The sequence below is a fragment of the Malurus melanocephalus genome, unplaced genomic scaffold (genome assembly GCF_030028575.1).
Source record: "Malurus melanocephalus ecotype Western Australia unplaced genomic scaffold, MMel_1.1 scaffold_294, whole genome shotgun sequence".
In the NCBI taxonomy this organism is placed as follows: domain Eukaryota; kingdom Metazoa; phylum Chordata; class Aves; order Passeriformes; family Maluridae; genus Malurus; species Malurus melanocephalus.
The window spans coordinates 454,174-475,572 of record NW_026623526.1 but is presented as its reverse complement, the minus strand read 5'-3'; the positions used below and the strand labels follow the sequence as shown (position 1 = coordinate 475,572).

At 36.9% G+C, this 21,399-nt stretch overlaps 1 protein-coding gene across 2 annotated transcripts in view; it reads right to left on the bottom strand.

The window, feature by feature from the left end:
- HGF (hepatocyte growth factor) overlaps positions 1 to 21,399 on the bottom strand; it is a 57,619-nt gene that overhangs the window by 27,142 nt on the left and 9,078 nt on the right. The window contains exons 2-7 of one of the 2 annotated variants that reach the window (XM_057376928.1): positions 18,075 to 18,240; positions 13,321 to 13,433; positions 12,605 to 12,719; positions 8,409 to 8,551; positions 6,553 to 6,673; positions 1,624 to 1,742 (exon numbers count right to left, since the gene is read on the bottom strand). In XM_057376928.1, the coding sequence (XP_057232911.1) occupies positions 1,624 to 1,742; positions 6,553 to 6,673; positions 8,409 to 8,551; positions 12,605 to 12,719; positions 13,321 to 13,433; positions 18,075 to 18,240 (777 nt within the window). The remainder of the gene's footprint in view (positions 1 to 1,623; positions 1,743 to 6,552; positions 6,674 to 8,408; positions 8,552 to 12,604; positions 12,720 to 13,320; positions 13,434 to 18,074; positions 18,241 to 21,399) is intronic. The other variant, XM_057376929.1, reaches the window with a different exon arrangement.

The following is a 21,399-nucleotide window of genomic DNA, read 5'->3' as shown; positions in this document are numbered from 1 at the left end:
AAAAAAAAAAAAACGCAAAAAAAAACCCCAAAAAACACAAACTAAAACAAAACCCAAACCAACACAAGCCAAAAAATCCAAAGCAACAGCTCCTTACTTAATTGAGTAACTAAAATAGTGAAAGATGATTCGGTTGCACAGCTAAACAAGTCWGTGTTCACAAAGGGGAAAGACTGAGCCCTTTATCAAAGATTGCCAGGAAGTCTAGCTACAATTACATGAATTAGTACTGTGGCTCACAGGTGTCTTTCAGCATGGGTGTGACTTAATGGGTACCTGACCCAAAACAAGCAGTGATCCTGCTAAGTTTCKTCTGTCTCTGGAGAACATGATTAGACCGTTGCCCAGAGTATCAAATTAACTTTGCCTTTTTTACAGTGGAATAATTTTGATATTTTGGCTACCTTTTACTGGAATTACAATGGCATAAGATAGAGTAAGTTAAATTACTTGGCATCAGGAAGTACATTAAGAGTATTCCTACTCAACCCTTGGATTTCAAAAACTGACAAATTGATTAGACCTGATTGAATCTCCAAAGACTGGCCTAARCTAAGAACAACTAAGGAGAGAAAATTCTGAACTACTGGTGGCTCAGGCAGAAAACACAGCATAATTTTCTTGCCAAGAATTCTAAGTGAAGATGGAGAATGCCATACTTCTCCCTGCTCACAAATACAGCCTCATGTCAGAGCTATTAYCTCTTCCCCTGACACCCTCCCCAGTATTTGAAGTATGTCTCAACAAAACTAATTCTACAATCTGCCTTATCCCCAGTATTACCATGAAATTCTAGAAAAATTGTTTTATGCAAGTTTTCAAGGAAGGTCCAAGAGCTTCACCTTTCTCATTGTCCCTTTATTTCTCATTTAAAACATCTAATTATCAGTAAAATAGAGCTGTCAGAGCTCTCACCAGTTAAGATGATCTGGGCTTTGAAGACAGAACATAATGCAGAAAGCTCTAAAATGCTAAACTAAAGCATCTCAAAGTCAGCATCCAATAACTGTGCACCTTAATGTCACTTTGATTCAATTCCTCATCTCTAAAGTGTGGTTAACAAATGCCACCATCTTGTAGCTGATGGATGAAGAGAAATTAATTGCCTGTGGAGTGCTTTGATATGGAGTGGTGAATAACACAGAGACCCATGAGGAAATTAATAATTCTGTCTTCAGCACAAGAGAGAATAATGTGCAGGACCCAAGGCCTAGAACTGCAAAGCAGTGAAGAGCTGCTGGCAGAGGACACTGAGTAGGGATGGTGCATGTGTGCACTAAATGATATTTGATACTCTCAAATGAYAATGCAAAGGTCCAGCATGGCCAAACTAATATTGTGCTTGGSATCCTCATGATTTTGTTGCCTCACTTTTTTAGTTCTTGATATTCCCACATTTTAATGCAATTTATAGTAAGATATACATATTCCTATGGTAACACGCAACTCTTCCTTCCTGTCCAGATTAAATATAAAGTGTTTATAGGAGACCCTCTTTGAAAGTTATGTTTTAAAAGCCAGTGAAGTGCAATGAATGAACTAGTGGTGGTCCTATACTGCTTGAAGAATCTGCGTCCAGATTTTGGAAAGGAAAAGGAAGTAATAAATTCTGCTTGAACTCACCACACGTTTTAATTGCACAGAACTCCCAGGGGGTGTTAGGGTCAAGAGTGTAGCACCACGGTCTCGGCTTGCCATCGGGATTGCGGCAGTAATTATCATCAAAGCCCTTGTCAGGATATCTGCAAACCACAACGAGAAAGGCGTCAGGGAAGGCTTCCTGGCAACACTGCACTGGCTTCTACAAGGTACTTAAAGGACAGATTTCAGCAGAGGCAAACAAGAACCGGTTCCTATTAACCTTGGGTCTGATCCTGTAGAATTGGATGGATGCAAGTACTCTTAACACTGTTAGAAAGTTAATATCATATAAACACTTTCCAAATATGCAGCAGAATCAGGCCTCCACCGAGGGGACTCCCTGCTGTGCTAATGCACTGGGTACCGGATAGGGTAACTGCACTAATTGCTAAACTCTTGCTCTTGTGTCTGTCAACTGAYGACCAGACACTTAAGCCACTCATTTTTTTGAAACAGGCCAATTAAGTGTGGATTATCTAAATACTGCCTGCCATGCCAGACTCATTAGGAAAACAGGTTCTTCAGTGCAACAGCCCTGAGTTCAAACTGGAATCTATTTTGAGTAGCTATGGTACTAATGATAGCTCCATTTTTGTAACAGAGCTCATTTTTGGTCATGCCCTCATTTCAAATATTGGGGAAAGAAGAAGAAACATAAGGAAATAACTTCCGTCTCACTTTRTCTCGTTAAGATTTGATACCATTGTGCTATTTAAATGTTTGCACATTCCTACAACCTTCCTTGACAATCAGACAGATATCCAAGATAAGGAGGGTTTTTTTTGTATAAATACATGATACTAACATCTGTAAATTTGAAGGAGATAAATGCATTTGGGTTTTTTCTCTAGTGAATACAAATTGTCTTGCCTTTCCAGTTTTATTGAAATGTGTTTGCAACAGAAACAAAAAGTAGATTTACYCCTGAGGGAAACATGAAAAGTATGTAAGAGAACAATAAAGTTAACTACCTGGGAACCTGAATCCATTTACAACTGCAAGCAGATGTGCTTCACACAAGCAGAGGAAAATATGATTTAGAAGTGTATGCTTTTGCTAGGATGCTTCTTCTGTGAAATGATCATGCTAATTTTGACTCATTTGCAACTTGATCACCCATTTCATAGGCAAATTCAGGTTCTTTCAACTATACAAGGGACAGGGACAAAATTTAAGTAGAATTAAAAAAAATCACAACAAAACCATCAAGGAGAAATCTCACTAAAATGAGAATAAAATGGCAGTAAAGAATGTGGTAATTTCAGATCTAGCAGCAGTACCCTGTTTTATTCTAGGTATAAGACAAACTGTAGAGGAACAAGCTGTGCCTACGGATATCACAAAAAAAAATAGTTAATGGGCTCCTAATACAGAAAATACTTAATGGGCCCCTAATAGCAGAAAACAAGATGGTCTTGGCCACCCAGTAGATGCAGTGATGAGCTTTGATGCTGGTGGAATATGTTCCATGTCAAACAGTATGGAGAGTGCATGTCACTACCCAAGAACCAAGGTGAGTCCAGGAATAGCAAAGTATCTGCAATCATAGCTCACAAAAAGCATCTGAAACAACTGGGGATGTAAAGAATCCATGTTCTAGAACACAAATATCTGTCTTAGCACTGAATGCGCCATTCTTCCTGATGTTAAATGGCATGCTCCCACAGTATGTCAAAAATACATTATTTCCTAACTAAAACTTAGTGGAGCTATTTCTGCGGGATCAAGCTCTGAATGTCTTTGTGGGGTGGAGTAGCGCCTGTGAGCCATATCTTTTCACCTACTATGTGGCCCATATCTTTTCACCTACTAACTACTTGTATTTTTCTGAAGCCAGAAAAAAAAAAAACAAAACAGCCAGTGGTTCTTCCTCCAATATTCAGGGAGGCCTTTGCCTTCCTTCATATCCAGCAAACAATAATTCCTATTAAAAAGGCCAATAACACCTTTATGAAATAAATATTAGCAATAAAATAAACAGTAATAGGGCTTAAAACTTCAAAAGGGATTTCACACAATTCAACAGTGAGGCTACACAGGATTCCCCACGAGCTTGTCTCTTTGTTGTGCACGTTCCTCTTCCTCAGTACCTTTGAGCACAGACCCCTTTTTTAGATCCAACAAAGAGCCTGAGGTTTCAGAGATCTTTCAGAACTGTAGCTATTTCTTTTTTYCCCCCTTGAAACAGCAGTAGCTGTATTTCATTGCCAAAACTGGAATGAAGCATCAAGATGCATATCTGGTGTCAAAATCAAGATTTTATCTCAGTTTCTAGAGAAGACGGAGGACAGTATTAGCCAAAGAGATAACATTTATTCTTTTTTGAGGGACGGATGCTGATCTCTATCTAAAGCTCTTCACCAACATTTCTTTTCCCCTTTGTTTTGTTTTAAAAGACATGTAGGACTGGAAACTTGATTTTCTATAAAGTACATTTTCATACAAAAGATGTAAACCAGGTCACTAATAAAAGGATACCTGCAGTTAATTCACCTCCTATGCTACATTTCAACCCTACTTTCCTCCACAAAATAAACATTTTTTTCCACAAAATAAACATTTTTCTCCACAAAATAAACAGGATATTTGAGTTTGAGCAGAACTCAAAACTTTTCCCCCCTATGCTGCTTTGTGCCCAAGACATTTTTCCTCAGTGGTCTTCCTTCCATACTGAGGCATAACTCCCCATGAAGAGTACACAAGATAAGTAGAGTTTCAGAATATAATCCTGCATCCACTAATAGCTAAAAATGGGTCATGCAGGAACTGTTTGGGGGGATTCCTTCTGCTAACTTCRATCACATCTAAGCAAACAATAAGAACTTCAGTAACTGACTACTGAAGGGAATGAATGTGGAACAATTTGTTGAGGTGACAAAAAAGAAAAGTTGAGTTATATTCACCCTGAGCTGAAAACACTGTCCAACAGCAGATAGACTAGAGCATTTGAAAATATTACCRTCTTTACTTCCTTTTCTTCACCATTGCAGTTGATGAAGCCATTAATGAAAATAGGTTTAAATCTGTCAAGAGAGTCCTTCCTGATCTCCAGGTTATTTACATTACACCTAGATGATATACTGTAAGAGTCTCTAGAGACTGTTGTATTTTAATGGGTCATTYGTTCAAGACCTCTTCTCTTATTTTCCATTTACTATGACTAGTAAAGTCATAGTAATAGTCAAATGATTGAGGAAAAAAAAAAATTCCAAGCAAACCAAAGCCCACAACATTTTAAAAATCTGATATAATCAAAAATAACTATTACTGCCTTTAGTGAACATTCAAGGAGCTAAACAACATCAGTGTATCAGAAGTACACTGGACTATATTACTCATAGCCCATACAGATCAGTTCAAGCAGGATGGGTTGCTTTTTGATTAGAAAAGAAAAAAAACAATTTATTACAGTCAAAAGACTGTCAAGAAAATGTTCTCTGAAGGAAATATTTCAAAGAGGAAGATGATTGTTCATAAGACTGTGGTTAGTCTTAAAAGTCATTTTGGAAACAATCAGAAATTAATGGAAAAAAAAGAAATTTCCTCCTCACAGTAAAATTATTATTGTTTGTACCCAGGAGTTCTATAAATGTTTCACTCCCAAGGAACAAAACGCTTTCTGTGACTTATTCTAGAATGCACAGTAAGTGCATGGCAAAGCTCAGAAACAGATTATCTTCAGTCCCACTCTGCTAATACAAAATATTTATTGTGGCAGAACAATGGGATAGCCTGCTATTATTCATGAAGCAGATCATCCAAGCCAGCCAAGGGAAAAAAACAGATTATACTACATAAAAACTGGAGATCCTCAATATTTTGCTGAATAATTAGGCTTTCTAAAATCTACCAGTACCCATATTTCTTAGTATAAAAATAATGCTTTATWTAGTGAAACACTTTAATATAGATACTTCCAGTGGAAGGTCTTAATCATTCTGGTTTTGTTGATTCTTGCAATCTTCGTCTGGCAGTTTAAGTTTATTCAGAGCAATATATAAATGGGGTTTACCCGAAATCCAGAATAAAACTAAAATGAAACTGTAGYACACTTTGAGATGAACACAGAGACTCCCTCCTGTGTGGCCTAACCCCTGCCCACCCTTCCCTCCCACACACTTTCCAAAGTGTGTATTATAGAYGACTCTTTGTAGTTGGGTGAATTTGGGCCTATAGCACAAGCCCTAACAGGGATGAAATTTTTCTTGCTATTTCTGCTCAACTTTTGGCACTGTGTATCWGTGCCTAAATTAAAAAAACAATAAAAGCCTAAGAAAGAAATCCATGTTCATAAAATGCTAAACAGAATTATTAACTCCTTTCCCAGGCTGAAAATAAAAGATGTAGTGGGCAAACACTTTGGCCAAACAAATTGGATACATAAATGTGATTAAAATGGAAGATCACCTATAGCTTTAAGGCTGTTCAATGTTGTGAAAAGGAGGATATTGTTATTTGAYAATATTGCAAGTTTATATTCATTAATGGTGTCAAGAAGTCTAACAAAAAAATTATGACTTTTAATCATTATTTATTATGTGATTACTTGAAGGTATTTTAGGCTGAGTGCAGCTGCATATCAGTATATACAGAAATATTCAGAGAATATTTATTTGCAGTCAGTGAAGCTAGAGAGGAAATTTTGCTCTGTTAAAGCAGTAGATGCGCATCACTACACTAAACAGCACAGGATGAAACCAGAAATGCACAAAACAACCTCTACTCCCCATCCTGCATCTCCATCACGACAGTAGCCAGCCTTCACCATGGGCCAGGAGCCCAAGCATCTAAAACTGGTGACCTCCATAAATTTCAGTTGAGCTAATGCTAGTTTTGCTCAACTGGTTCCAGAATGTGTGCAATTCTCAAATTATGACCACATGGTCTTGCTTGGGGGGTAGGAGAGGTTACCTCTCTGGACGAAATTTGTGCTTGTGTGGTCTCTGAAGATCCCAGCGCTGACACTCCTTGCCCGTCTCGGTGTGATCCATTGGCCCTCTGTAACTCTCACCATTGCAGGTCATGCATTCAACTAGGAAAAAAACCAGACACCAGTCATTTTTTTACACTGATGGCTTGTACCACAGAAAAAAAAAACAAAAAACCAAAAAACAACCAACCAAACAACAACAAAAAAAAATACAAACCATCAGAAACAAAAGAGCCCCAACATGTCCCTACTCTTAAATATTGAAACCAACCTAAAAAGGTATTAAAATATATAGAAACCAACCTAAAGAGGTATTTTATTGGGCTGGTACATATAATGCCCTTCGGAATATAATTGCATCTGTTGGAGCTAATCCAGATGCTTAAATTTTATATCACTTTGTAGGACACTTACAGTTTTGAAGCAGGTAGTGGTGASCTGTTAGAGGAATTCATGTTCTTATCAGATTTTTATTAACCTTACCCATGGTTAGTAACAGAGAGAGACACATAGCTAAAGAAGAAGAATTTTTTAAAGATGATATTATCTGATAAAGCACCATTTGTTATTATAAATCACTCTAAGTCATAGTATAATCAGAGAATACGTTTAAGTACAGAATAATGGCTGAATCCCAATTTCAGTGCAGTACAGTATGTATCTTTAAATACCCAGCACTTTCAGATATATATGATGCTGTATCTTTTTAATGTTAATGGTTTTTAGCAGCTTAAACTAAGACATTTTCAGTTCTGGTTTGAGAAAGGGCATGTGGGGAGAGTGGGAAAAAGTTATCAAAGGCATTTGAGAGAGCTGTTGAACAAAATTTATAATGAGAAGTCTGAAAATATAAAATAAATTCACAAAAACTAACTGTAGTCAAACCTCTCAAGTACTCCCTRATTAGCATAATTGCAAGGAAGGATCATTTAAAAAATACTATTTTATGGAATTACAGATACCACAAAACATCAGTGACCAAAGTCTTTATCCTRAAGCGAGATCCACAGCAGATCCCATTTGAAGCTCACATAAGTTTATCTTGAAATGATTGGTTTTAACGAATTTTCAAGCCCCTTGTAAATTATTCTCTTCCTCCTCTTTCTCTCTCCCTCCCTGCCTCCCTCCCCTCCCTTCCTCTCCTCTTCCTTTCCTAACTACAGCATAGCTATTTCATGTGACACATTAGCAGGAAAATTAAAGGCACCCTATCTTGAAGATATAAATGGGTTGATTGACTGGAACTGAATTGGTTTATTAGCCAGTTTTGTAGTTTAAGAGAACTTAAAAGTCAAATTCAATGGTGCATATAAAGAATCTTTTAAATTCTGTGACTTGAAAGTCAAATGGGGTTGGATTTATAAAGAGTTATACTTATTTACAGTATTTATTCAAAAAGCAAAATGCATGCTTATCTTAAGCTTTCATCTTGTAATCCAGTATCTAAATTTTCATCAAAAAGAAGATGAAAAGCTGATTTTACCGTGGAATGGCACTAGATGATTTTATCACATAGTAATATTGAAATTGCTAATGGATTCACTATGGACTAGACAAGCAAAAAAAAAAAAAAAGGGTCACATTTGCGTGATCAGCACAACCTCATTGTTCAAGTTCCTCCATAACATGAAAAAAACTGCTCAGCCTGAAACCTTCCAGCATCCTAGAACATAATAAGATCTCCTCTTTTTCTCACAACTTATTTTCTCACTACATGAGTTACTCTAGCTGAGAAATCATCAAATCTTTCTCTAAGGGTCACAAGCAAGTGATGACTGCAGTTCTGTGCAGCTGCTGCCAGCAGAGCACAGGCAGCTTTCTGCAGGAGCTGGGTTACCTTCTGAGCACAGGGGGATGTCACAGACTTCGTGGCGCGTCTCTGGGCTGGTGGTGAAACACCACGGGCCTCCCTCTTCCCCTCGGGGGTTTCGACAGTAGTTTTCCCTCAGGTCTTTTCCCCGATAGCTCGAAGGCAAAAAGCTAGTTTTAAAATGACAATCATTACAGTATAAGAGCATGCAAACCTTGGGGTTAATCATACTATTTTTACAAATAGTTAGAAACAATCACAGTTCTGCTTCCTTCTCCCTCCACCCGGCCTAAGCAAATGCACACACCCAAATATCTGCCCGTACACAAATACACATCTTCAGTTGGGATTACTCAACCTAAATGGCCTAAATCTGGGACAATTTGTCTAGCCCATAGCGTGCTCTAGAGAGTTGTACTCCCATCCCTCAGCTGTCCAGAACCAACTATCTAGGACAGAGCCAGAGGCAGTCACACACTCCCTGTGCCAGCCTGTGCTGTATCCTCCTTTCAGGAGCTCTGGGTGCAGAGAGCTCAGTGGGTCTGCAGCCATGTGAGGCTGTTTTTTTCCTGTGTGCTGGTGCATACAACAGCTCCAGCTGGGCTCAGACTGCACCTACTGTGTGAAATCCACAAGCAGAAAAACCTCCTTACATCCCTGGACAGGCAGSAGCAAGAACTGATCATCAGGAGCTTGTGAATGTGACCAAGTGTGTGCTATGCCTGGCCAAGCGGCTTTCACTGCCCAAAATCAGGGACTGCTTTGCGTTTCAGCACAAGRAATTTCCCCAGATGCCATTTTAATGTTGTTTCATGCTCTGCCACAAGCCCCGCTGCGGTCACCTTAGGGTCTGCTGCTTACAGACCCACTCATAATTGCACTGTGTAAGTTCAGACATTTAACAGCACCCCAGCTGACTTAAAATGTCCAAGGTCAAGGTGTTGCCTTCTCAGGTAGCTGTAAAAGTATGTGCTTAACTCTAGAGAAACTATCACATACACACTGACATACAGAAATATATGTCTATTTACATGGAAGAGCAATGCTGGGTAATTTTCCCCACAAAATAAGGAACAGGCAACCTCATAACAAGGACCCCAGCCCCACAGCTGGTCTGATCAATTCCACTTCAACAGCTCATGACTGCATTCAGGTTGCACATTGCAGATAAATCCGGTGGCATTTCACTGCCAGTCACACTGCAGTGRTGCTTAAACAGCAGCTAAATCTCTGTAGTTAGCAAACCCCTTAAATTCAGAGATCTGTCCCATGAAGGGTTMTTTTGTTAATTGAAATACTGGGCTAATTACATAGGAGAGCACATAAAAATTGTAATTGAACTTAATTAATTCACTTAATTTTGAGATTTATAAGATTTGTTACATTTTTTTCATCAGTATTAAAGCTTTGGTGGAAATATCACAATGCACCTTTTATTCTGAAAATACCTAATATTTTATTCTGAGTGTTTTGAGAGAGAGAAACAAGCAGAATATTTTTACATTTTTTACATTTTATTCAAGTTTTATTCCCATTAATGAAATACTTGAACTAACTGAAGTGAAAAATACCTCTGTTAATTACATGGTGGTTCTAGCCAATGCAATGTGGAAGCATGACATAAAAGCGATTTTTTAAATTTTTGATGCTTGAACAGATTCATTTTTATGTCATTACGGCTGTTTATAAAATTGTTGCTTCTGGTTTTCCTCTGTAGTCTTATAAGTATCTTAAACTTTTTTTTTTTTAGTTAGAGCTCTAGGCAAACATTTCTGATGGGACTTTCCAACCTGCCTAGGTGTTAAAGAAGAATGTCAGTKCATATTAGAATATTCTATTTAACTTTTGTTAAATAGAATTGGAAAATACAGAATAGAATTTCATTGGAAAATACAGAGAAAAGGCATCACAAATTACATCAGATATGCAGTAAGAACATGAAAAAAAAAAAGAAAAAAATTCTAAATGAGTAGCACTGGGAATGCAAGATGTGTCAGATTTACAAACAAATTCAACAGGTACTGAACCAACATTCTTGTGGGAGGAAAAGATGAGTTACAGTAAAGGCCTACCCAGAAATGGAAGAAAGGGCCACTCCAAAAACTGATGATTTAGTTAGTCTACTTTAGGTAAGGAAAAAAAGAAAAAAAGCCAGAAACTGAAGCCAGTAAGAGTAACAGCAAAAACAGATTTAACCACACAAAAGCCATGGAAACTAGCCAAAAGCCTGTGAAGTACTGGTCTACTCTTTGACCATTTCTCTTTGAGCCCTTTTTACATTGGTTTTATCAATTTAAAACTCTCTAAGAGTCTTACAATCTGTACTAAAATGAGATGACAATAACATAAAGCAGGGTTTTGCTGGGAGTCTCTGGGTTCTAAGAAATACAAATAAATAAAAACATGACTTGTTAGATTTAAGCACAAGTTGAAAGTTTGAAGCTATTTTAATTCTTTCTAGAAATATAATTTAAAATCATGAAAGTACATTGTGATAATCAGATGTTGAGAAAAAACTGACCTAAAAATCCAAGCCTTTTGTACTAATAAGTTCCAAACACACCACTACTGTCTGCTTCTTCCCATCTCCCTCATGTCTCTGATGATGAAATCATATTTTCTGATGTTGAAAAACAAAATTAGCATGCAGCCACCTCATTTATCCGGTGACCTTTTAAAAATTAAACTTATTGCACAAGGCAGGAGAAGAGTCATTCCCATAAAATTCATCATAGAAGAGCGGCTGTCCAAATGCATTGGATAAAACTGTGTATGTGACAAAACTGTGTATGTTGTGTATTAAAATGCAATTTAGTGRCATTGTGTGCTATCCAGACACTTTCCTTTCTCTAATTATATAAAGTCACATGAACATTACATAGAAACATTGCTTTTTCTTGCTTAGCTTGTAATGATTTAGAATTCTTTCACTTCTGAAAGATGAAGATTACCTACTTAAAGGTGTTTAGTCTCAAGAAGTCATTGCTTTGGGATTGGGTGTCATTTATGATCTGCCCCCAGTTCAGAAGAGCTCTGGTCCCAAACTGAGAAGCAGACACTGCTGTCTATACTGTCAGAGCCAAGTCCAGTAAGTCCAAGCCTGAGGCTCAGCTTTGTCACACATCATAAGAGGACACAACTCAAGTATCCTTTGCCTTTTAATGTTGTTCCAAGATATCCTCTTGCACACTGGACTGATTTGGTCAGGACAGGACTGAGCAGTGCACACCCCAGTTCCTCACCAGCCATCTCCAGTTTGGCTCCTCCTAAACAAATTGCTGACACTAGGAATCCACAGAAAAAGGCAGCAATGTGGATGGCAAGATTATGGGGTGAGAGGACACTTTGGTTTTGTCTCTTATGGTTTTATTATCCACATGGCTAAAGCCAGTACAAAAATGTTGAAAGAGAAGTGTTTAAAGAGTAGACCAGTGCTTCATARTCCTTTTACTAGTTTCTGGGAACATTCAGTTGGGGATGAATCTGTTTTTACCATTACTCTTACTGGCCTCAGGTTTTGGCTTTCTTCTCTTYTTCCTTAGCCAATAGAGTTCAACCAGATTTACTCTCAAGGTGTAGGTTTGGCCTCAGTTTTTCACTGCACCAGGTYCTAATCTGAAAAGTGAAGTCCTGTGCATGCCTCAGTCTTTGGTTATTGCTCCTCCAAACTGAAGAGAGGATTTCAATAGTCTCTTCAGCCCTCTCCATGGACTTGCCTGCCCAAAGTGCTCCATAGAGTTTAACATATTCTACAAATAACAGAGAATTGACAATAAGTTTGCAAAATATACAAACAATGTTATATAGTAAGGAGATAGGTGAGATAATAACCCCCCACTTCCTAATAACGTAGTTTTCAAAATTGCTCATTCCCAGGAGTTGATTGGAGAACAGTGTTAAACTTCCAGACCCTGGGCTGAAGCAATGCAGATGTTTTTTTTCTGCCAGTAACTAACAGATCAAAAGGATATAAACAGCTAAAAAAAAAACCAATACGGGAAAGGAAGGGAAACAGACACACAGGCTGGCATTAGGAGAGACATCTTTGGAGAAAGTCCAAGAAGATAAGAATTTTCTGGGATCTGGAAAATGGCATCCCTTGGAGAAAGGCAAGAATATACCTAAGAGATTTTGTTGTCCAAGGCTAGTTTTCCCATAAATTCTTATGCTTTATGGAAGCTGTCTGGGCACTATTCCCATTGTCTCTGCTCCTGAACTCTTACCTGTGCTCATGAGGGATCATTGAATTCCAGGCTTGACACTGGATACCACTTTTGGTAACAGATATKGTTCCTTTATAGTCTGCTCCTTTTCCAATGATACAATTTCTGACGTAGTCTATTGAAATAAAAGAGGAGAAAATCAAGGATCTGGTAATGTATAAAAAATTAAAGCTCATCATTTGTTGTCACATAAAAATAATATCATTTATTAGCCTTTAAATACTTGATTATTCAAAATACTCTGTATTTGTTGACATATATGCCTGTGTTTTGGTTTTTTTTTTTCAGAATATTGTTCACTATCTGACCCAAAGAAACATCCTGAAAATTATTCCAAGGTATCTGATTAAAAAAACTCCATCTCCGAGGACTTAAGTCTCCTACTCATTAATGAGGTAAAKAAGAGCAATATTAAATAATAAATGATGACTCATTCAACTGAGATGTTTAGTAGTAAACTGAAGTTGCAATTCAGACTACTGTGTATGATGGTATGCAAATATGTAGAACACAAAAACTGACTCAGAGCAAGTGTGTAGACTTGCATGGCACCAGACTCAGGATATGTGTAAATAAAACTAGGATGCAGCTTACAAAATGCATAAAAGTATCCATGYCCAGGATGTTCCTACAGCCAAAAAATCACTGACTGACCTCAGGGTTTTTTTTTCCCCCTCCATAGCTGGAAAAACAAAATCAGTAAATAAATCAGTTACCCTTCTTTTCATACAGATCAAACGCATGGTCTTGCTTCTTTCTCACACCATTTGTCAAGCTGTTGAAGGATAACCAATGGCACCGTTTTGTAACTCTGTCATAAGCAAAGGCCCTGCAAAGAAAATCTGGATGAGGAAAAAAATCTCTGTGTGGTTTATAATAATGACACATGGCCTGCCAAGGAGCATGCAATGACATCAGATTTATTTTTACTAAGAAACAGTCCAAATTACTATTTAAACCCACAACTGTGCTGACAAGAGCAAAGAAACAAAGAAATTAAATTGATGTGGTCATTACATTAAATACCAGTTTGGCTGTTCACACTAATCTAAGAGTTCACTTGTCATTAAAGATCTTTATTGTAAAACTTAGATAAATGTGACTGAGACAGTGTCTGTGTCCTCAGTAATGCTGCTTTCTGGGAAAAAAATATGAAGACTAAAACATCTTCATTGCTATGCTTACAAAATGCATCTGAAATGGTTAAGTATCTCACACTGATGGATWGAGAGAAATTCAAGCATAAGCAATCTGTTTTTTGCCTAGAACAACAGAGCTGTTTAAAAACAAGATTATTTTTATTTTTACAAGTAAAGTAATCTGTGATAGTGGACTCAGACTTTGCCTTGTTTTGCTTTTGTTTTCCTTTTCTCTTATTTTTAACTGCTTTCTAGGACACAGTAAAATGAGTGCTGAATTGATTGGATATGGGGGAGGGCAAGAAAGACAAACAGGAATCTAAAGAGTAAAAACTCTTCCCTTATTTGAAATGAAAAATGCAGACCTTTTTCTTCTAAAAKATTTTGAAAGGATAGTCTTTAAGTATAGATAATATATTTTACAGTATTTTTTAAAAAACAAAATTGACTGCCTTGGAGGAAGCAACAGTTATTCCAATAAGTAAATTWWWWWWAAAARAAGAAAAAAACTCTTCAGGTGYTTTCCCCTTAATTTTTCATTTGAACCAAATAAAAAATCACCACCATTATTCCCTCTAGCCGACAACAAAATCTACATTTCTGTCAGTCATCCCATACCTTCTGAGATATTTTATTCTGATCTGAGAAGGCATTCTWACACTTGATAATATCCAAAAGACACACAGATTTCTTACACTTCATTCATACTTTGGCTATGCCATATTCCTCAGCCCTGCATCCTTCAACAAAAAGCTCCTTGATCTTAATTTGCCATACAAGCTTTCCGTGTGAGATCTTGCTGGCCGCAGCTAAAAACTCTACAAGATCCTATCCAATCTCCCTAGTCTTCTCTCTTTCAAACATCTTCTTCATTATCGTTTCCATCACCAAACAGATTTTTCATCCAAATGCTCTCTCTACTCTGTTGACTGCAAATGTTTCCAACCTGCTAACCTTCATCCTTCTGCCCTTGTGCAGCCTTCTGTTCTCTTCTGGCTGATTCTCAAATTTGAGCATATCCAAGTGCCTCTAACTCCATCTTCACAAAAATATCCTTGACCTTTCCTGCCTTTCCAATTACATTCTCCTTTCCACTCCYCCCTCCTAAAGTGGGAATGCAGAATGTACTGTTTACTAACAATTCTTTCAGTTTTTGCCTTTCAGTTGCCTTTTTGGTTTCTTTCCAGTTTGGCTTCAACCACTTCTGCACATAAAAGTTTATAACAATCTTTTCTTGGACCCAAATCTGGACGGTTTTTATACTTCCAAAGTCAACATATTTGAGCAAATTCTTGGACTTTCCTCTACTGATAGTGCCGATCACAACAAATTTTTTCTTGTTTTTTTTTTATACTGAAATAGGCTGTAGATTTTCTTATCAGTTACTGAAATTCTGTTGTCTCTTCTGGAATCCCTTCCTGTGTAAACATAGACACTCCAAGGAGATAACAAAGGATAAGATAGCGACAACTTTGCAGTTGAGAAAGGGACACACCTGCAAAAGTCACCTGCATAGCCAATAATCTTTTTCTCATCCATAGAAAAATTAATGGGGAAACTGCAAGGATGACTGTAGGAAAGCAGTGGGAGTGATGGGCTGCAAAGGGTGGTGAAACAAAGGAACAGAACAGCTCAGCAGCAGCAGCAGCTTGATAAAACTGATAGGGACAGCACAAAAAGATCYACAGAGATTTACGAAGTCAAAAACACAGCATAAGTGAATCTAAGGAGTTCTTTGATGGAGGATTTTAGGAATGATGAAAAAGAAACAAGTCTAGATAAGAATCTTGTAACTCAGTTGGAAATGAACAAGATCTGTGCAAGCATGACAGCAAGGGAATAGAGGAAACATCTGTTCTGAAAAGTGACATATTACCTTCAACAAAAAAGTGTCAGAGTTTAAACCAGCAAGGATTAATGATTAACCAATAAAATACTCAAATTTTACTAGCAAGTGACATAAAAACTTATAATGAAGAAATAGAAAGTTGTCTTTAATCTGCCCTCTCCWGAAAATAAGGAGTGTCTGAAACTTTACAAGCCTGTAGTGCCTGAAAATTGCTACTTTACCACTTTCTTGCAAAAAGGAAATCTAACGCCGTTCCTGCTTATGTACCTCACAGTGCATAGATCCAGATGTTGCTGCTCACAGTGCTATTGTCACAATTATGTTACAAAGTAATTCCATTTTTAATTCTTACATAAAGTTTGCAGCCAGAAAGTAAAACTTGGGTTCTGTGACCCAAGTGGTGGAAAACTGCTCCATGGATATGGAGCATGAGAATCAAGCCATGAAAATATCAGTAAACATAGGAAATTTCARGTCTTGTATTTTGAGCATTTAAAATGTCATTTTGTGTTACTWTTAATTTAAAATGCTCCCACGGCAGGCAGGAAGTTAATTGGTWTTCATTTAAATTGGCAACAAATTTCACCTTGTAGTAACCATGTGCTGGCATGAAGTTGAAGATTGGGCTTCTATGAATAGAAGGGAAACATTAGTAATCACTGGATCCTTTAAAAGGGAACACATGTAATATGTGTGTCTACAGTAGCATCAAAGAACAGTTCACGCTACAACAGGACTCTTGTGGGGCCAAAAGGGAAACCACAAGAATGTTCTGAGATCCCAGGAAAGAAAATTGCATGTGCTCTGCTGCAGAGTGGTAGCACAGGCAAGACATGATCATGTGCACCTCTACTGTWAACCTTCCGTGCTAAAATCCTGCCAGGGAAGACAAGAATTCAGAGAATAAATCATCAGCTTTTTAATCCTTTTCCATACTCAATGCAAAGTAATCGCATGTCAGACTGCCATTCTGTTATCTGGGAGCAGGACTTTTCCAAGCTCTCAAAGTTCCTCATGGCTTCTCTGTGTTGCTGTATTGACTCATTAATGGACAATCTGCCCCTTAAGATATCCATCTCAATAAAAAAAAAAAAAAAAAAAAAAAAAAAAAAAAAAAAAAAAAAAAAAAAAAAAAAAAAAAGTCTACACAATAACATTTAAAAAAAATCAGATAGAATAGGTACATATATTTGCCTTTTATTTTCAGAAGACAAAAGGCAGCATCCAGAGCAGCTACAAGTAGCTTGGGAAACTTTTCCTAAGCTGATGCTAGAACACAGAATTATTGTTTGCTTGGCATTATTCAGAATTTATTTTATGCTGTGATACTTAATTTTGCAATACTCCTTGTTGCTGCTCATCAGAACTCAAGGATGCCTTGCTCTATTGAATACAACCTGGTTCTTTTGGCAGTGACATTAACGGAAGCTCTGCCAATAGGKAAAGAAGTGGCTTGTACCATGTGAAAAATATTAGAGCCTGGAAAATATTTTCTATCTGAAAAAAGAAAACTCTGCTCCTTGTTTACACATATAAATAGATTACAGAACAATACAAAGAAGACCTTGCAACAATGGAATTAAAGGCTTACAGAAGAATTAAATCACAGTTGAGAACTTTTCTGCCAAGGAAGAGCTTTTGTTATCACATTTGATCTAGCTTCCATTTGTATCAATTGTCAAAACTTTTTTATGTTTCAAGTTCAGGCTCACATTTAGTCCAGCACTCACCAGTACAGAAGTCATCCACTCTCTCCAAGATTCTTCTGCATTCATGGCCTTTCATTGATCGCTAATGGTCTAGACTAAGAGAAGCCAGGGGGATCATATAAATCTAACACCTCAAAAAAATAATAGTGATTTGTTCCAAAAACTAGTAGAGAATCTGTATAAGGCAGACAAGCAASCAGCTGCTTGATGTGTTTCTAAGAGACAGCAGATGCTGAAGGATAGCTATCCACAGCCCAGGTTTGATTCCATTGTATCAGTTTCGCAGCACTTGACAGTGAACTTCAGCAGTRCTTGTGTCTGTGCTCCATGTGTGAGGTTCTCATTGATTTCAGCAGGAGTAATGTGCAAAGAATGAAGTCAGAATATGGTCTGAAGTGGTGCTGAAATACTGCAGCTGTGATGTGAGACAATAACCATTTTATAAGAGACATRAAAATCTCAGAAATGTTCACTGAATGCTACAGTGCAGCCCAAGTCATCTRCATCTTAACACAAGTACATTTTTTTCAGCTATGTTATGGAAAAGATTACAGATTGGACAAGCTAAGAAGACAGACAACTTGCATCAATTCCCAGACAAGACTGACACTCTCTGGACAGGTAGAACAAGATCACTGAAATCAAAAATCACAATCCAGGTTGCTCTTGGTACAAGCTACCACTGACAATTAGAGAGAGATCTTTGGTCAAAGGCTGTTATAAATGTTTCCTCAGGGGGAAAAAATATAAAAAAGATAAAATACATAACTTACTTGCAAGTGAATGAAAGTCCCTTGTTCCTGCTGCATCGCTTGGCACATTGCTCAGTGGTATTTAAGAGCTTCGTTTTTACTTCCAGTGTTTTGTTTACTTTAATGAGCATCAACTCTCCTGTTTTTTTGAAGTCATGAAGAGGATTTCTCTTTTTTCCTTTACCCTCTAAAAAAACAAGCAAAGAAAAAAAAAAGAAGAATATTGAGATTAAAGATGGTGTTAGATATGGACAACATTTTATAGGAATTATAGCATCTTCACTACCTAAAGCATWGAAAATCTCACAAAAATATGGTATAAGTGTGTACTACAGAATTGATTATTTTAAATGGTTATTTCMATTTTTAAAACCAAAACAGTAGAAATTATAGTAAAACCAGTTTCAAATAAAGACTTGCATAATGCTGTAAAAGGGTAAGAGGAAAGTTTCTCACCCTTCACAATTTTTTTTTCAGAACCTCCAAAATATGCCTGATAACTATCTTAGATCTTGTAAATATTTCCATGAAAAATTCAAGTGTAAAACAATTCAGGTATCACTTGGTGAATGCAAAAACCTGTTCTTAAAACAATAAACTGCGAAAACAACAAATTGCAAAAAGAAGTAGATTCTGGAAGTGACACAAAATAATCCTTTGTCCTCTTCGCTGCTCCAGAGAAGTCTCAGTGTGAGTGTTGTGTCCCATTTAAGTATGACTAGACTTGAGTTGTTAGCTCACAGAAGAGATTATGAGGTCAAACAGAGGCCATAGGATAGATATGTCTGCAGTATTGCAAAGATTTCTGCAAAAATGAATGCACTGAGATCTGGTTTCCATGTCTCTATTGAAAGAACCAGAGAAAGGTATAAAATGGAGTGAGGAGGATTGGCTAGAGATGTTTGGCTAATGTGCAAGAGGAAAGGTCTTTCAGATTTGCAAGAAAATCCCAGAATTTCCCCAATATTTATTTATATTTTTACTTTGCATTCCATGAAAACCAGTCTGCCAACATCGTCTGTGAAGGCAGATGAGTGCATCTGGAGAGTAGTTGTCCCTATTCTGTCAGATGAGTAACACAGGGAGGATAAATTGTCCTGTGGATCTATTCCTCCTATTTCACTCAATGATCCCAGATGATCTTTTTAGATTGGATGTCTTATCCACGTAAGGTTAGGTGAATAAATTCCTCCTTAGTTTACAAAGTAGAYAATAATACTTTCCATAACTTATTCCCATATAACTCTATTTGCAGCTGTCCTTTCATTTTTTTCTCTACAAAATCTGCAACAATAATAGAACAGAAATGCTSGGGTTCAATTTATAACATTTTGCCAGAGTTTTTCCAATATATAAAATCTCAGCCTGAGATAGTACTCAGTACCCTGAATAGATGCTCACACAGGTGCCAAGTGCATTAGGCCAGTAAAGTTTTGCTTGGTGCACCCTGCAGAAGCTCAGAATCATTGTAAATGGCAATGGCTGAGGCTGAGTCACTGACAGCTCCACATACCGAAAAGCTGAAGAGGGTTTCCCTTTTGCAGAACTTCCATCCTGACTACAGAGTTCACATTTTCCCTGGATTCAACTAAATCACACCTCTCGGTGCTGAGTTATCCCTTAGACACCTAGAAATACACTGAGAACATTTAAATTAGACCTCATCAAGCTTCAGCTTTAAAAAAAAAAAAAAAAAAAAAAAAAAAAAAAAAAAAAAAAAAAAAAAAAAAAAAAAAAAAAAACTTTAAAAAAAAAAAAAAGAAAATCAAAGGAGTAGAATAAATCTGCTGTAACGTCCCTATAAAATAATCTTCCCCCATCCTTCTCTCTTTCTTTTTGACCTGATGAAAGTAAACTRTGCTACTCCTCAGAATCTAACAGCTCAAAATTTTAATCCCAATCACAAAAATTTAAAGAAAAACAATTTATTTACCATTAAATATAATTATATTAAGAAGCTTTTGATTAAAAATCAAACACTAATAATTTTGATGTTTTGTTATGGACTCATATTCAGCTCTCTTAAGCACTTTCAGCCCCCTATTTGCGGAGTGCACATGCATCCAAAATGATTCATTGCTTTGGGAAATATTATGAGAATATTCTCATCTTAAGGATAAGGATCCTCTTACTGGAAACAGTTGTGTCTGCACTGAAGCTGCTTTGCTTTTTGCTCTACCTGTGATAGAGCCAAAGTGCTGCAAAAAGGATTGCATTTGCCCCTTAAGTCAACCACAGAAAAACAAATCTTCTACAAAGCTTTTGTGGGGTATTTCTCAATCTATTATCTTCCAAGACATATTTGTTAGTTTTATGTTGTCTCAGCCAAGACTTTTATGTTGAGTGGTGGTAAAAATCTGTACAGAAATATCAAAGTATTTTCTTTCGGTTCCTGATACTAACATTTCCCATTTACTGATAAGCGTCATTAACTTAATTCCCAATGATAACAGCTTCTTAAACTCACCAACCAGCATGCAAGAATATCATTTAAAAAATCAAGAAATTCTGTTCTCCCTGCAAAATATGGTACAGAGTTCTGCTTTTTTTTTTTTTGTCCCTCTTTTCCTAGCAGTTGTCCAAAGAGGATTATGGGTTTGATCTTGCATTTAGCAATTCATAACAGCCTGATTTACTTTAGCTTTCAAACAACAACATTATATGTCTTGCCTATAATCCAAAAGGCAAAGGGCCAAGTGCATCTGTGGTGTGACTGTTAGAAACATCAGAATAAAGCAAAGAATTACTTTTACAATTCTCACAACAAAATAGATAAAAATAATATTCTTTTTGTGTCAAATTAGGTGTCTTTGTTAATAAAATTTTAACTCAAATAGTGTCTGAGGCATGCTCCACATTGAAGGTTAACATACAGTGTACTGTAACTAATGCAACTATATTGCCATTCATTTMAATTTCTTAAACTTTGATTAATCAGAACTTCTGCCCATTTTGTGGGCCATGTCCTCTGATCTTTCCTGTACTTTCATATCATATTACCAAAGAAGTCTGACATTCCACTTAAATTTGAAAATAACAGCAGCTGATTCAAACACAAAGGAATCCAGTCAAATATGAACCAACATTTTTTTTCTTCAACAGAAACAACCACAAACTAAAAATATTTCCTTAGTCAACTTAAAACAAATCCTCAAAAAGGTGAGTGTAGTGCCTTTTTCTATTTTTTTCTATTTTTTAACATGACATTGAACAGAAAAGAGAAGAGCTCAGTCAGTGTCCAAGGAACTGGGAGCTGACACATTTGGTCTAGYAGGATGCAGCACTGGACAAGTGCTTCATAATCTCATTTGGGATTTCTACACTCTCCCTGCTGGAGTTCCCACAT